The sequence below is a fragment of the Lygodium microphyllum genome, chromosome 19, assembly GCF_053477565.2.
Source record: "Lygodium microphyllum isolate KBCC chromosome 19, Lygodium_microphyllum_v1.1.10, whole genome shotgun sequence".
In the NCBI taxonomy this organism is placed as follows: domain Eukaryota; kingdom Viridiplantae; phylum Streptophyta; class Polypodiopsida; order Schizaeales; family Lygodiaceae; genus Lygodium; species Lygodium microphyllum.
Window position 1 is genome coordinate 78,059,832 of NC_141153.1, and position 16,637 is coordinate 78,076,468.

Below are 16,637 nucleotides of genomic sequence, written 5' to 3' on the forward strand. Positions count from 1 at the left end.
GTAAGTGCCTTTTCTCTCAAAAGTAGTAATGCACCTCAATGTATTTTGTCCCAGCATAGAACACCGAGTTCCTAAGCTAATTGTATGATGCTCGTGTTGTCACAGTGAATGACAATTGGACTATCTCCTTGCACATGCAAATCACCCAATAACTTTTGCAACCATACCACCTCACATGCTACTATAGCAACACCTCTATACTTAGCCTTTGTACTGGATAAAGCAATGATAGGTTACTTTTTGCTGCTTTATGTAACTATTGCACTACCAAGGGAAAACATGAATTTGATGATTGATCTTCTATCAAACATGCTACCAGCCTAACCCACATCTATGTATCCAAACACATGTATATTCTTACCTACCTCATAAAGAAGTCCATAATGCAAAGTGAACTTTACATACCTCAATATGCACCTAACTACATCCAAATGAGGTTTTCTAGGCGTCTGCATAAATTGAATGACAAGGCCAATACAATTGCTCAAGTCTAGCCTTATGATAATCATGCAAATCAAACTTTCTACTATCATGGAACATAGTGTTAGAAGTGCTCAATGCCCCACCCTCGTAAGGTGCCACCAATGATCCATGGTGCTCTAAGTTGTAAGGCCCCCATTGAGAAGCCATGTGTAAGCATGGACATTGGATGGGTCCTGACTTGTATGTCAAATCAGGTCTATGTGATCACATGGCAAAAAGGTGACCTTTGTGGATCTATCCTTTGGGTTAGATAGAGTAGTTATGTTGGTAGAAACATGAGGCACAATGCATCAAGTTTTATGGGGTGTGGAAGTTATCAAAGGCTCCTATTTTAGGGTCCAAGAGTCACAAAAGTGGCCATTTACTATGAAGAAGTTTGGCTAGTATTTACTATCAATGCCATTCATGTTCTTTATTGATCATTACGCTCTACTTTACTTAGTGCAAACCTTGTGCATTTGAATGCATAGCTCAATGGTTATTACTTTTTCTTGAATTTGACTTATTAGTAGTTGTGACAAAAGGAAAACAATGCTACATGGCTAATAACTTGTCTCCGGTGCCTAATAGAGAACTTGTAGAGAATACCATTGTGGATGCTCTTCTTGATGTACACTTCTTGTCTTAGCAAATGCATACGCGGGCGTTCTGGAAGGACACTTTAACATAGATTCAACTACACAAAAATTCCTATAGTTCTTAGTTATAGTGGCCCACCCTCTTCTACAATTCTACAAAATTTGTAAAACATTATGATGAATGTCAATGTACAAAAGTACCTATGTGAAAAGATAAGATGGAATTCATGCCAATAAGATGAAAAATACATTTTGAGAAATGGGGATTGATTTTGTTGGACCTATAAGTCATGTAGTCTAGCACTCATAGGCTAAATATATTATTGTTACAATTGACTACTTGACAAAATGGGTTGAGGCAAGTGCCCCTTGTAAGAATGATGCTAGGAAAATAGTGAAGTTCTTGTAGGAGCAGGTAATCTCTAGATTTAACTATCTCCTTGAGATTGTGAGTGACCAAGATACACATGTTATCAATGAAGTGATCACACATTTGTCATCTATGTTCATGGTCATTCACATTGAAAGTCATCTCCTACTATTCTCAAGCAAATGGCCAAGTAGAAGCCACAAGTAAAATCCTAATCAATGTGCTAACCAAGATAGTTTTAGCCTCTCAATCTAACTAAGACAATAGGCTCATAGCAACCTTATGGACATGTCGAATAGCCTACAAGGACAACAACTAGCCAAACCTTGTTTAAATTAATATATTAGATCAATGCCATAATGCCAATTGAATTTTTTGTTGTTAGATTGAGAGTAGCTATGAAAAAATGACGGGATGATAGAGAACCTTATACTAATCACTTGATGAAACTTGAATATTTTGCGAAATGGAAGCTATAAGCAACACATGCTAATTTTTGAAAAGGCAGGATGGAAAGCTTGGTTTGACAAGCATGTCAAATAGCAACACTTTAAGAAGGGTGACTTAGTGTTATTCTACTCCATCAAAGGCCACATATAGAATATTAAATTTAGAGGTCTTGGCCCTTTTCATATGTGCCAAGTTAGTAAAACTAGCAATGCAAAGTTTTAGACTCTCAATGGAGAAGACGTCAATTTTTCTAATGACATCCATATAAAAAAGTACTGTAACAATCAACCTATCACATAAGCCACCATTGTCGTTGTCGGCAATTGTAGTATGTGTTGTAAAAATCATAGTGCTTGACCTTAAAGATGAGAAAGCCATACAACTTGCCTATCTTAGGATCAAACTCACAACTAAGAAAGAGCATAAAATGGACACAAACCAGCTATAAATAGCTGAAGTCAGCCAAAATAGGTTGACCTGTTGTTGAACACTTGATCATTGAGGTGCCTAGTATAATCAAGCAACCCATTTTCACCCTCACATTCATATCTCAACAAGTTTGTGATTCCTAAGAAAACCGAATGTTTATTGGTTAGGGGATCAATTGGGTAGATACCCTCATCAACCCACAAGTCCATATGCTTCATTTGCCTATAACTTTGTAGAACTTGAGGGTCACTAGTACGCTTTGTCTTTTTGAACAATGGGGCATATTCTAGCTCTATCTCAATATGCAACTCTTTTTTCCTTGTATTCATTTTGCTTATGGATTGTGCCCCAATTTTATATTTTTTATATATATATATATAAAATTGATTGCACATAACACACAAAGATGCTTATGAGAATGAAGGCTTTGGCATATATGGAGTGAGATTGGAGAGGAATAGATAGATATACTGAGCCTACCAATGTAAACTGGAGAGGCACAGATTGACACATACAAAGGTTAATGAAACTTGTTAGGTGTCTATGGAGATAGGCTAGAGGGGATGCACAAAGATGTTAATGGAAATAGGGATGCATATATAGACACATGGGGATGTCAAAAGAAAACAGCTAGCTTTGTGTGTGTGTGAGGATGGATAAACATTGTAGAGTTGCATATATTGGTTTATTGATGATTAATTGTGAGCAAGAGAGGCTAGGATATTCATTGTGTCAAGAAAGGGCGTGTAGATATGTAGAAGAGATCACATTATTAGAGCTATGAGAGAGCAGTGAAATGGAGCAAAATAGCTCAAAGAGAAAGGATAACCAAGAGTTTTTGAATTTTAGAAAATTCAATTTTACCTCCAAAAATGTCTCCAAAAAGGAAAAATTGACTAATATATATGGTTTTTGACCAAAAGCCAGAATATAAAAAATCCCCAAAATATCTTAAAAAGAACTCTCAATTTTTCTTTTTTCTCGTTTCCAATTAAAAAATGAATTATGATGCATCTACTAATCATTTTGCATTAAAAACAAAGTAGGAGACTCCCATAACCAACTCCTTTTTTAATACAAAATTTGGTTGAAAAGGGGTTCTTAAATGAGAAGATAGAATAAATCTGAGCAAATCCTTTGTGGATCATATAAATAAGGCAAAATGAGATTGCAAAAGTGGGGAGAGATGGAGATTATTTTATTATTCTTCTCTTCACTTTTTCTTGTTTTAAGGAGAGAGGGGGGGGTTAAAATGCCCATTTGTGAGTTCTTTTTCTTTTCTAATGATTCTCTATTGTTCTATTCAGTCTTTCTATGAGTTTATTTATCTTAGGGTGATAGGGAGATGTAAACACTTGCTTAATTTCCATGGCCTTACTTATCAACTACATTACTTCATATTTAAACTATTTGACATCAATGCATGCTCATGACATCTTCCAACAAAAACTTTGCCACATGGTCCATTGTTGCCTCCGAGATAGCTTTGGCCTCTATCCACCTTCTCAGATATTCAGTTATAGTACCACCATGCACTTGTTGCCTTGTGCTCTCTAAAAACAGACTAATCATGTCCCATGCTATGAGTTGAAAGGGCAGCTACACTTGCATAGATTGCAACCAGCCTCCTAGCTTCTTTGTTGAAGTTTAAAATTATTGCCATTGGGGGCATGCTTATAGATATGTTGTGATTGAGGAGTGCATTAGGAATGACTATGATGGTAATCAATATATATCCAATGCAAATTTGCTGGTATGTAGATTAAGGGATGTGAATTCTATTGTATAAAATATAAAACGAATTTCTTTTTATTTGGATGTAAATTTGGATATTTGAGATTTGCAAGAATTTGAATCTTATTGAGTTTGTACTTTGTGCCATGGCTATATGTCCCTCTGTGGAAGGTAGTTCTGTGTGCATGACTAGATGATATTGATTATTGTGTACCTCTAGCAAACTCCTTCTCAATGCATTAGCTATCACATTGGTACTTCCTTTGCAATGTCTAATTTTGAAATTGTGTTTTTGAAGAGCTAATACCCATCTTAATGGTCATCCTAGGTGGTGTTGTTTGTTGATTAATGTTATTAAGGGATGATGTTTTATTTCCACCTCCACCTTTAAACCATGGATATATGGATGCGGCTTGGCAAAAGATCAAGACAATTGCAATTTCATTTCTGCTTTGGTTAAGCTACAACTTATGTGACATATAGGCTACCATCCTTTTCCTTCAACCCCTTATGATAAAACCAACTCTAGGTCCCACATCTAAAGCAACAATTTCCAATAGAAAAGGTTTATTGAAATAAGGGCATTGTAACAATGAGGATTGACTTATGAGGTCCTTTAATGTTTCGAATGATTTTTCCACCACTATCCACCTATATTTTTCACCTTTTTTGAGAAGTCGTCTCAATGGATTTGTGATTGGAGCAATATCGTTTCACTATTTTTGGTTTAGCATAGTTCTTTATGGCAAGAATTCTTTATGCATCCACCCTTACTTCTCTTACGAGGATATAACATAGCCCAAATTTTTTGGTTTAGTAGCCCCCCACATATACTTTTTGTGTTGAATCTTGAGGTTCTGTTCTTGCAACCTATGTAACACTTCTTGTAATAGTTCTAAATAAGTTGTCCATGTGGCAATATGGATTAATATATTATCCCAGTATATTAGTAAGACTTTCTTTTCAATTAAATCCTGAAATGAGTTATTGCCCTTTCTTTGGAATGTACCTAGAGGGTTTGTTAGACCAAACAACATGGCTTTAAATTGGAATAGCCCCATCAGTGTTTGAAATGTTGTCTTGGAAGTGTCTTGTGGACTCTCGGTGATATTTGCCAATTCCGAGATGCGAAGTCAATTGATGTAAAATAATTTGAGTGTACTAATTTGTCCAAAAAACATCCAACCTTTGTAATGGGCAGACATCCTTGATTGTCACCTTATTGAGTGGTCGATCCTCAATACAACTAATATTGTCCATAATCTTTTTTCACTAAATGTGGTTTGGTAGCCCATGGACTTTTTGAGGTTTCTATTACTCCTTTTTTTAGCATGTCCTTCATTGCATCATTGATTATTTTTGTCTCTCTTGGTGACCTCCACCCCATTGGCATCTTTATTTGTGGAATTGGGTAGCTCAAAATTTCGTGATATACTTGTGCATTAATTATTTTTTGCTTATCTGTATCAAGTAGCAACTACATATACTTTGCCACAATGTCTAGATGCCCCTTTGTCTTTGATGTATTAGTACTTTGTCCACCTACATTTATTGAAAATGAGCATTTAGTGGTATGGTGATGAATGGAATTGGGCTTGTGTTAGGTAGTTCTAGGACTTCATCTTTGAAATTTAATGATACCTGATGTAGTCTCAACCAATCACATTCCAATGTTATCAAAAGAAGTTGATGTCGTAGTACATAAGCGGGATGATAAATGATTTGTCCCCCTATTGGCAACTTAACTATTGCTTCTTGGTTTGAATCATACAAGGTTTTTGTATCCCTATATAGTACTGATATAGGTCTTGTATACTGTGTTTCTAAGTCCAAGGTTTTAACTAGAGATCACCTAATTAAGGTGAATGATGCTCCTAAATCTAATAGACTTGTAATTGTCTTACTTTGTACATTTATAGTGACTAATGCATCTAAATGGTTTGGAGAATGAGCACGAGAAGCTTGTATGTGTGAATGGTTGTGCCTCAATAGTCGCTCAAATATTTTCATGCACAACTACTAATGGTATTGCATCTCCACTTGATAACTGGACATTATGTATCTAAGGCTTCTTGGTTTTGAGTTTGTTGCAATACTTCTAGACATGTTCATATTTGTTGCAATACAACCATTTAGGACAACCTTGCACATCTTGTACTAGCAAAGATCTTTTATCATGGAATTGTGTACATTGTGCATCAATCTCCATGGGTGTAGGTCCATCCAACATGACTTTCTTTTTCAATCTTGATTCACAAATCTCTACACCTATTGCACCCTCTATCCTTTGTGCAATTTGTATTGCTTCATGTGATGTTCGTGGACCTTGATCTTGAGCTCTTCTAGCTATATCTAGTTGAAGACAAAGGGCATAAGAAAGAGTTAAATGCATTTTGCTATAGTAGGATCTACCCATGTGAATATTTAATTGAATTTTTTGGCAAACTGAGCAACTGATTCACTTGGTAACTGCTCAAACTTAAAAAGCTATTTCATGTTGGATGTGTGATATTTTGATCAGCAAAATGTCTCACCAGTGATTGTTTCACTTGTTGCCAATTTTCTTTGTTGTATGCAAGTTGTTGGACATATCAAAATGTTGCAATATCTTCTAGTAAGTTGTTGGACATACCTAACATTGTGAGGCTTAGGAGTGGGCCTCTGATAGTTAAACATCTTGAAGTACTGCTCTGTTTGTCTATCACATAACTACAAGGGGTATGGATCAAACTGAAGAATGATGGAACCAAAGCTTCAAACATATTGCATGCCCCTCTTTCTCCGAAGTTAGAAGTTCACTTTTTGGTTAGTAGTCTTTCTAAGTAACAGATGCAAACTTGAAGCTGGCATTGTCTTTCTGATGGATGCACAATTGGATCCAGAGCCCCTCCTGGAATGTAAATGCAATATACTGATATAGAACAAAGTACAGTCTCCTAAAAATACCCTCAACCTTGTCTCAAACTCCTTCAGAATGAAGACAAGAAGAACATCATTGTGGGTTTCAACTAACATATCTGGAAAAATCTCACTCTAGCTCTCAGTTTTCAACTAGTCTCCAAGTTGGTCTATATTGTCAGGTCATTCTTTGTGGTGGTTAACCAACTTATTATGCAAAAAGCCCTCAGATGAAAAAGCAAAACATGTAATCTCTTTTTGCCCAGTTACTCAGGCTTGGTTTGAACCAGCTTATAAACACTAGGCCAAGGCAGCGAAATTTCAAGGGCTGTGGTAAGGTGACGCGTGATGGCAATGCGAGAATTTCACAGATCAGCCATTAGTAATTCAAAGTAGTCATTAGATTAGTCACGTATCAGACCAGCCATTAGTAATTCAAAATAGTCATTAGATAAGTAGTCATGTATTCTTAACAGACTAATTTAATGTTCGGGAACATCAGGTAAGGATACATGAAAGTGGAAGGATTGTAGGATGAATGAAAGTGAAAGGTCAAAAATGAATGACCAAGGTGATGAAGCTTGAGAGTCGTAACAATGGAACGTGAAGGATCTTGCCACAACTCCAAATGTAAGTCTCGCTAAGCCCATAATTATGCTGGGCCTAAACTCATTTTAGAAATACAAGAATTAAAAAACAGGGGCTCAGTGAGTTTGTATTGTACTTGGATTACAAGAATGATTATAAAAATGCGTATGATGACCAACAAAGATTAGGTCGAATGACATAGGGTCACATGTAAGGTTCACTTTTCAAAAGACTGACTTGTAAAAAAAAACAAAACTTACAATGAAAAAAAAAAGTTGTCCAACTTTTAGATACACCGTCTACAATGGCCTAAATCATACAATCAGGGGGGAAAGAATTTCCCAACCCAAAAACCTTGAAGATTGACAAACACAGTAGGGGAGCTGAAACCCACATTAGACAATCCCAAAGGTCACAAGGCAATGCCAGTGGATAAGTTGCATATGTTCACAAGCTCATCCAAATCAGAACTTATTAAATGTACAGTTGCCTTCTTTGATGGTAACAGCTCAAAGTAAAAGAGGAAATTTCTCGCTGAACTAAATGCTGCTATTCCTTTTACATGAAGACCCTCAAATGCACATAGATCAGCAGATTGATTGTTGAAGCATGTGCAAGCTACGGCCATCAAATTAACAGGTGATTTTCAAACACAAAAACCAGGACCAATGCAGGTTGTATTACAAGGCAATTTCTTCTTCTCTTGGTTTGTAGCGAATGTGACACTTAAGCCCAAAATAGCTATATTGCCTGTACAATTGTCAAGACTCATCAATCTCTTGCTTACTTATCCATGGACACACACAGTCCTTGATTTTTCTTCTCTTGGTTTGTAAGCCCGAGATATAGATGTATTGACTGAAGAGCTCATCACTTCCCTTCTTACTTCCACATGGACACACAATGCTTGATAAAACAGCTGTGTCCAAGGCAAGGGTCAGAGGCAAGAGAGTCAAATTTGATACAAAAGGGTAAACAACTTACATGAAGAGCCAATCCAAGCTGGTACAACCACAATAGCACAAGCTTTAGAAAGTATAGCCGTCCTGTCTACCCTTGAATAGTGATGCGGTACATACTAGGATTACCCTTTACATGCTCTTAATCGGGCAACGCAGTACCACGTTCCAGATTGTTCTTGATTTCAACAGTGTATTTTCCAAAAGCTCTCTCAATTTTACGATTGAAGTGCTCATTCCGATCATTGATGGAATCAATATCCTTCTCATCATGGAAGCGGCGGCGCCTGCTAAAGCTCTTCCTATTCTGTTCTCTGTCTTGCAGCTCAGCAACCATCCTGTCTATATTCTCCTCAGGTACGTCAGGAGCCTGTATGACACACAATGTGGTTAAGGAAGGTACCATAGCTGGCTCCTAAAACTAAATCAGTTTGCTAAAGTCCAAACATACATACCTTGCCATACTGGAGGCTACTTCCATCTCTATAGAAATCAGGATCTGACTCTTTTGCTTTGACATAATCATCCATTGTATATGGAATATGCTTAGTCCTCTTTTTGTAGGCATTATATAAGGACCGCTGGTTGAACACTGTGTTTAGCACAGACAGAATAGTTGCTTGTATCAGAAAATTATAGAAATCTTCAAGGAAACCAATCAATCTTATTATTGCAACCTAAAACCCAAGGAAAAACTGAATACGCAAACGCATTGTGAGAAGGACAAACAAACAGGTACAAGTCACTATCTCTTTCTCCACAAACATGACTGTTGAATAGAAAGAAGGGCAACAGTTCCCAAATAACAACCAAGTAATAGAAGGGGTCATGAATAACCAGATTTGAGAGAAAGTGATAAGTCACTCTGTTTCCATCACAAGCATCACCTGGGTTTTGACCTTTCTACACCAATCAGAACATATAAAATGACTGACCTAAGCACATACAGCCACCATCAATTCTGTCATTGCATAAAGAATTTTAAAACGATCAGGTTCCATAATTCAAAAGTTTATGTTTTACACCATGTCATTCTGAAGAGAAGCACCAGCGACTTGTGACAAGCATCTGATGATACCTGCAAGTTTCTACACACAGCCTAGCTCTCTTAAGGTTCATTTTGCCGCACATTCTCGCAAGTTTCATCTAATACTTAGCCATTCTGATCTTCTTCTACAATGTTTCTAGAATTCAGCACCCCAAGGTCCCTTTTTTTGTATTTCTTATGGTTCACCTACAGGCTCTAAACTTGCCAAAATAAGTACATCACATGCATTAAAGTATGCATGGAATATGAACTTGGCATGCACAGGTAAAACTTTTAATCCTCTGTTACCCATACTTGAACCAGAAGAGTTTAGGAGATTGAACTCACCATCCCAACCAAAAGGGGCTGGTTTCTTTTCCCATTTTTTGTACTTTTGTTCTGCTGACTCTTGAGTATCAAGCATGTAAGCTTTTGACATGTCCAATCCATTCATCTCAAGATGTTTTCCCATGCGCTTTTGCTTATCTTCAAACCACTTCTGTTTCGAGACTCCGCGTGATTCCTGTGGGGCTTCTGCCCTTTTCTTCTCAGCAACAATTGCAGTTTGATTCGCTTTGCGTGCTGCATTCTGAACACATAGGTTCAACCAGTAAGCAACCCTGACTAACAGAGATAACAAATCGTTCACACTTACAGAGATAGAAATGTTAATTTTGTGACCAGGCAGAGTACCATACCATCTTGAGACGGAGATCAAAAAGCTTCTTCTGCATAGGGGTAAGGTTAGCATAGGCTTCAGGATCAGCCGTGGCATCCTCTTGTTGTTCGCCGTCCCCATCCTGGTCTCCATCAACCTTGTCTTGGTCATGACACTCGGGCCGCTGATCAATGGTCGATGGAGAAGTCGGAGGGTTGCCCTTTTGGAATTCACCAGCGTCTTCCACTGAGGAGAACAAACAACGATCAAACTTTGAACAACTAGTAAACCCTAAGTATGAAGCCTGATTTTGCCTGTGTCAAGGAAGGATGTAACTGTGATTAAAGTCTAACAGACAAGTACACCCTAAGTATGAAGTCTCATTTTTGGATGGATGCTAACATACCAGGTTGCTGACTTTGTGCTGCTGCAGGAGAGGCCGCGGCGCGGGCTTGAATGATGCGCCGGAAGCAGTACTCGACGCACTCGTGGTAAGGGTTTGATGCGTTGATACATTCGGGATGGACTCTGCCGATATGCTCTGCAAGACTCTCCTCCTCCATGGCAGATTCGACGGACAGACACACACGCACGCACGCACGCACGCACAGAGAAGGGGCAGCTTTCGATAACTCAGAAGCTCGGCTTTTTTGACGGTCCGACCTTACGTTTGCCAAATTCGTCGACCTTATTGAACCTTCCGAGCTCAATCACGCATTCATACGTATCGCTATGAAAAGCAACGCTAACGCAAAAGCATTGGTAATTTTTTAGCCTTTCGAACTCAATCACGAACCCTAAAGCATTTACGTGTGATCGGAGTCGTGAGTAGGTAGGTGATCATACGAGTTGTGTATCGTCGCGATGTAACACCAAGCATTACATCCACGTACAACACCAAGCACTATGTCCAGTTATGTGTACGCGTGAACATATTATTATGTGTCTGTGGGGTTGAACCGTGTGGCCCGAATCTATCCAGGTCTATCTATTTGGCAACCAATGGGGTCTATGGGGGTTATGGCACCCTAGAGCATGAGTGGCCTTACAAGGTGGGGTTGCAGGGGGACGGGGGGGCAGTGGGGGAGTGGGGGAGTGGGCTAACAATGTGGGGACCACGGCATGGTGGTTATGGCATTGTGCCACATGCGAGCATGCTAACACAACAAAATCACATCCGAAATGGTAACTCTCTACCCAGGGAGAACCTCAAGTCATCAAGAGTGTGTGTGTGTGTGTGTGTGGGGGGGGGGGGGGGGGGGGGGGGGGGGGAAGGGGGAGAGACAAGGGCAAGGGTTGACAAGAGTTATGGAATAGGAACCTTCAACTCCAATTTTGTCAACATAGAGAGAGAGAGAGTGTGTGTGTGTGTGTGTGTGTGTAAGAGAGTGAGATTGAGTATATAAATTATCATATGTCACTAATAATACTAAATTAATTCATTAGTAATTAATAAGTAATTGCAATGTTGTTAGTTAAATTAATTAGAGTTAGTTCGTTAATGAGTACATAAACTAACATATATCACTACTAGTACTAATTAATTATTTAATAATTAGTAAGTATTTATGATGTTGGTAATTGAATTAATTAAAGTTAGTTTATTAGTCATTATATTAGTAATTAGTAAAGTAATTAGAGCTTCATTACTTTCATTAGTTCATCGTTATTAGTAATAAGTTTATTAATTTAATGTTAATGCTAGTGTGTGATGTCTAGTGCTATAGAATTAATATTATTAATGTTATAAATAATAAGTATAATTAATGGTAGTTATGCCATTCATATGTATAAATAATTATTGTTAGTTAATTGAATTGGTCCTTGATTTGTTAGTTAGCATTAATTTGATTATTCGATTAATATTAATTCAATTCCTCCACCGCCTCCCTCCTCCTCTGCTACCTCCTCCACCACCTCTATCCCCACCCCTGATAAGCCCCCCTTCCTATACTCCCTCCCAAGCCCTCCACTCCTTGAAACAGAATGGTTTTCCATCACATTGAAACAGGAATGGTTTTCAGCCCTCATAGTGGGACAAATTGGTTTCTTGGTTATTCTTTGAAAAAAAAAAAACAAAATATGCAAAAACAACACAAACCAAACCAACGAAACAAACAAAAACAAACCCTCCTTTTCATTTGCTGTTTAACCCAAAAAAATACATAAAATAAATTTAAAAAAACACACAAAATAAAAACAAGAAAACCATACAAATCAACATATCCCACTAAAATTCCAATCCACATCTTCTCCTTTATTTTGGTCATGTGTATCATTGTTTTTGTTTAGTCAAGGTGTTAGTTAGTTTTCGTTTTTTTTATCCACATGACGACTATTGTCAGTCGACCTTTAGTCCGTTTTTGTGGATTTGTGTGGATTGTGCATTCCATTTTGGAGGACATGGTTTCAGACCTTGCAAGTGTCCACCCACACATTGCTAGGTTCCTTTCTTTTTTTTCCCTCTCTTACTTGCACCATAACACACCATTCATTGTAAATAAACTCCATTGACCGTTGCACACACCCAATTAACAGAATGCACATCATAAAATTATAATTAAAACAAACCAAACGTTAATTATAAAAGGAACCCTGCCGTTGCACTTGCATCTTTGCAACCTAACTCATGTAATTTGTAAATTAAACTCCATTCACAAGTGCACACGCACACGCGTTACAGACATATTAAATTGTAATTAAAATAAATCCTCCGAAGAGTCACGCATACATGCACTCAAGTGCCACACATCATGTAATTGTAACAATGAACTGCATCAGTAGAGACCAAGTTAAGTCAAGTCTTGTCAAGTCTGGGCTACATTTCCGACTCACCATGCATTAACGGATTAACTTAACAATGAATTGTGTTTAATGGATTATCTACTAAAAAATGAGTCGTTAGTTTCACCCACCCACTTCACCACACTGTAGGACGCTGAATGTTACATGGGATTTGGGATTATTAATCTGACCTTGGTTTATATGGTGTTTATTCTATTTTTAGTCAGAATATTTGGTTCAATCATGATTTTTTGAGTCTATGTCTAGGCTACGATATGTGTGCCATTTTTGTTTTATTTTGCATGCTTGATGCGGGGTCTCGGGTGCATGTTTGTTGCATAGCATGAAGCTTTCGGTCACATATGTGTATAGGTCATTTCGAATTTTCCGTAGGATGTAATGAAGGGGACCTAGAGAGAGAAGGAGAGAAGGGAGAGACTGCAGAGAGGAGAGAGAAAGAGAGAGAGAGAGAGAGAGAGAGAGAGAAAGAGGGTGATGAGGAGAGAGAAAGACTAAAAATAGAGAGAGAAAGGCAAGAAGAGGAGAGAGAAATGGCTGGCAACCATGGAAGGACAAGGAAGAAGGTGAAGAAGGTGAAAGGACAAATGTGTATTCATCAAAATGGTGCCTATGCAGTGTCCCTTACACCTTTTATACTTAGGTCAACTTGACCTAAGTATTTCCCCTCTATTACAATCCATCCCCACTCAAAATGAAGTTTTTGTCCTCAAAAACAAAGATCGGACTTAAGGAGACCTAACTGTCCTAACTAAGGGGAAAGAGAGAGAAAAGGACTGTAGAAGAAGAGGGAGAGGAGAGAGAGAGGCAAGAAGAAGAGAGAGAAAGAGGATCAAAGACCGGAGCTCTGATACCAATTGTAATGAAGGGGACCTAGAGAGAGGAGAGAAGGGAGAGACTGCAGAGAGGAGAGAGAAAGAGAGAGAAAGAGGGTGACGAGGAGAGAGAAAGACTAAAAGTAGAGAGAGAAATGGCTGGCAGCCATGGAAGGACAAGGAAGAAGGTGAAGAAGGTGAAAGGACAAATGTGTATTCATCAAAATGGTGCCTATGCAGTGTCCCTTACACCTTTTATACTTAGGTCAACTTGACCTAAGTATTTCACCTCCATTACATAGGATGTGGTTTGTTTAGGGTAGTTTGGTCCAGTCAGTCTGGTCCTTAGTCTATTTCCTATCAATGGTCTCAATGTAGGTTTTGTTTGTGGGTTTTGCAGGTTTTCTCTTTGTCTTCCTGGTTTTGTGTGTGTGGGTTTTTTGCTATAGTCTGAATGGCACCTACTTCTACTCCTCCGATTGTGGTACAGCATGTTCCCCTCATAGTCCATGATTATTCCCTCCTTTTAGAGGCGGATTGCATCCGACGTGCAGGCCTCCGCCCATTTGTTGCCCTCACATTGCCGTCTGTGGATGAGAAACTTTGTTACTCTTTCTTGGCTTCTTACAAAAACCAGTCTGATCTGGTTTATAATCGCACCTTCTGTTTATCTGTAGCTAATATTAGTGAAGCACTGTGCTTGCCCATTTCTGCTTCATTTGTGCCCAGTAGTAACCAATTACTCACTGCTGAAGAGATTGTTACGCTAATGAAGAAGGAAACTTCTACCCCCTTGCTCCTTAACTAGCTCATTAATAGTTTAGGGGTATCTGTTGCCCATATCTCTTCTCCCATATGGAAGTAGCTATGTCAGTTCCTACAGGACCGGAGCAAGTCTGTATCCAAGTATCTGTCCAAAGAACTGTTCACAACTTCTGTGAAGTTCCTAGAGGGTGCTAAGTTCAATTGGGCACTCTTCCTATCAAGATGGATCAACATTTCCAGCAAGTATGGAAGGTTCAAAACAATAATGTCTCCTATGGTGCCTTATTACAGAGAATCCTCACTTTTGCACCTCCTCTTGGTGGTGTTCTAGTGCCTGATCCTGCTCCTTTACCAGTGCAACCTACATCTTCAGTTCCTTCTCCTCGGCCTATGCAACCTAATTCGGAAGATGAAGAGTCCCTTGTTGTGTTTTCTCGCAAGAAATGCATTCACATGAAGGGTCTTTCCAATCCTCCTGTACTAGATTCCCTAGTATAAACATCCACTCCTACTATTTCTGGCAATGCCCTTCCTTCATTCCTCTCTTGTGCCCAAAAGGAAGGATAGTTAGATTTGCATATTCCTTCATCTTTACAAACCATATTATCTGGACCCATGCTTCCACAGATGGTTTCAAATGTCCAGTCTACTCTGGAAACCTCCCTCACTTCTTGTCTTTAGACACTATACACAAGTGTTTAGACTTCCATGCAAGACAAGGTGGATTCCTTAACCAGTTAATTAAGTAAGGCACTGGAGGATCTGTCTTTCGAAAGGGCTACTCTCAGTGATATCCATAACCAAATGACTACTGCCACAGTCTTAATGGATTCATAGAAGGTAACTATTCAAGAGCTGGAATCTAAGATTGCTAAATTGGAGGAGGAGAATGCATCTCTGATGATTGAGAAAAATTCTACCCTTGAGGAAATGGTCACTTTGGCTAGTAAACTTGCTACTAGTGAGGAACAGTTGCAGCACTCTCATGAAACTGTAGAGTCCCAAAAGAAACTTATTGAAGAACTTAACCAAAGAATGGTTGTTCTTTCTGTTTCTCCTCCCACTCTTGTATCTTTTGATTTGTCTTCCAAAGAGGAGCTTGATTAGTTGCAACAAAAAGCTAAATTATGTGATGGGTTCTCAGCTAAAGTTGAACGCCTTCAGCATCGTATGGATTGCATGCATAATGATTTTGTCCGTTATATTGAATTGGTGTCACCTCCTCATTCCTTTTGGGTGAAGTATAACCAGCAGAGATTTGCTTTATATATATCCTTAAGCAATGTGGATTTGGAACCTCCTGAGGATGGATGGTCAAGTCTCTGGCCTGCGGATCTCTTGAGAGCTATTTTTGATCGCTTTGTGGATGAGCTGATTTCCCATGAGGTCCAGTTACTATCTTTCATGTATCTTACAGGCCATTTGCAGATCTCTGATGAAGAAGATTTGAATGTTTATGTGGGAGATGTCATCTTACAGGCAATGATGTATGTGCATTCGGTTGAGCTTCTGCTAGCAGAGAGTTTGCGAACCTATCATGAGCAGGCATTTTGGTGTAAGGGACATGCTTGGCGTCTTCTCTAGCTTTGTCTCTTCTTTTTCATATATTTTAGCTTCCTACTGGCCATACCTGCTTCACGAGACCCTGTATCTTTCATCTATCAAGCGTGCATCACTCCAACATCTTTGGTGAACCTGACATGAAGGTTGGGGTGAAGAGTCAAGTATAGATGGCAAGTATGGATACACATGAAAATATGCTTTCTTAGCAATATATACAGCAAGTAAGTATGGATACACATGCAAATATGCTTTCTTAGCAATATATACAACAGGTCTTGGATTATACTATATAGCTACTTAAGCTTCTGTATATACATTATGCAATTGGGAAGCAACTTGTGGTTGTATGTTAGAGCCTCCTTATAGCATATAAGCAATTGGTAATATAGGAAGGTTCTATGGATGCAAATATGCTTTGTTTGGAAAGTATGTCACAAGTGGTGGATTCCTATATACGAATGATTGAGCTCAACTTGGTGATATAGGAAGGTTCTATGGATGCAAATATGCTTTCTTTG

The 16,637-nt window shown here is 38.6% G+C and overlaps 1 protein-coding gene across 1 annotated transcript; it reads right to left on the reverse strand.

Annotated features, from left to right (window-relative positions):
• Positions 1-8,142: 8,142 nt before the first annotated feature.
• LOC148020065 (GCIP-interacting family protein) lies at positions 8,143-10,843 on the reverse strand. The gene is made up of 5 exons (XM_087700343.1): positions 10,581-10,843; positions 10,215-10,420; positions 9,865-10,105; positions 8,945-9,081; positions 8,143-8,859 (listed from the first exon to the last, which is right to left on the reverse strand). The coding sequence occupies exons 1-5, from the start codon at positions 10,735-10,737 to the stop codon at positions 8,632-8,634; spliced, it is 969 nt and encodes a 322-aa protein (XP_087556469.1). The 5' UTR covers positions 10,738-10,843; the 3' UTR covers positions 8,143-8,631.
• Between the last annotated feature and the right edge of the window lie 5,794 nt (positions 10,844-16,637).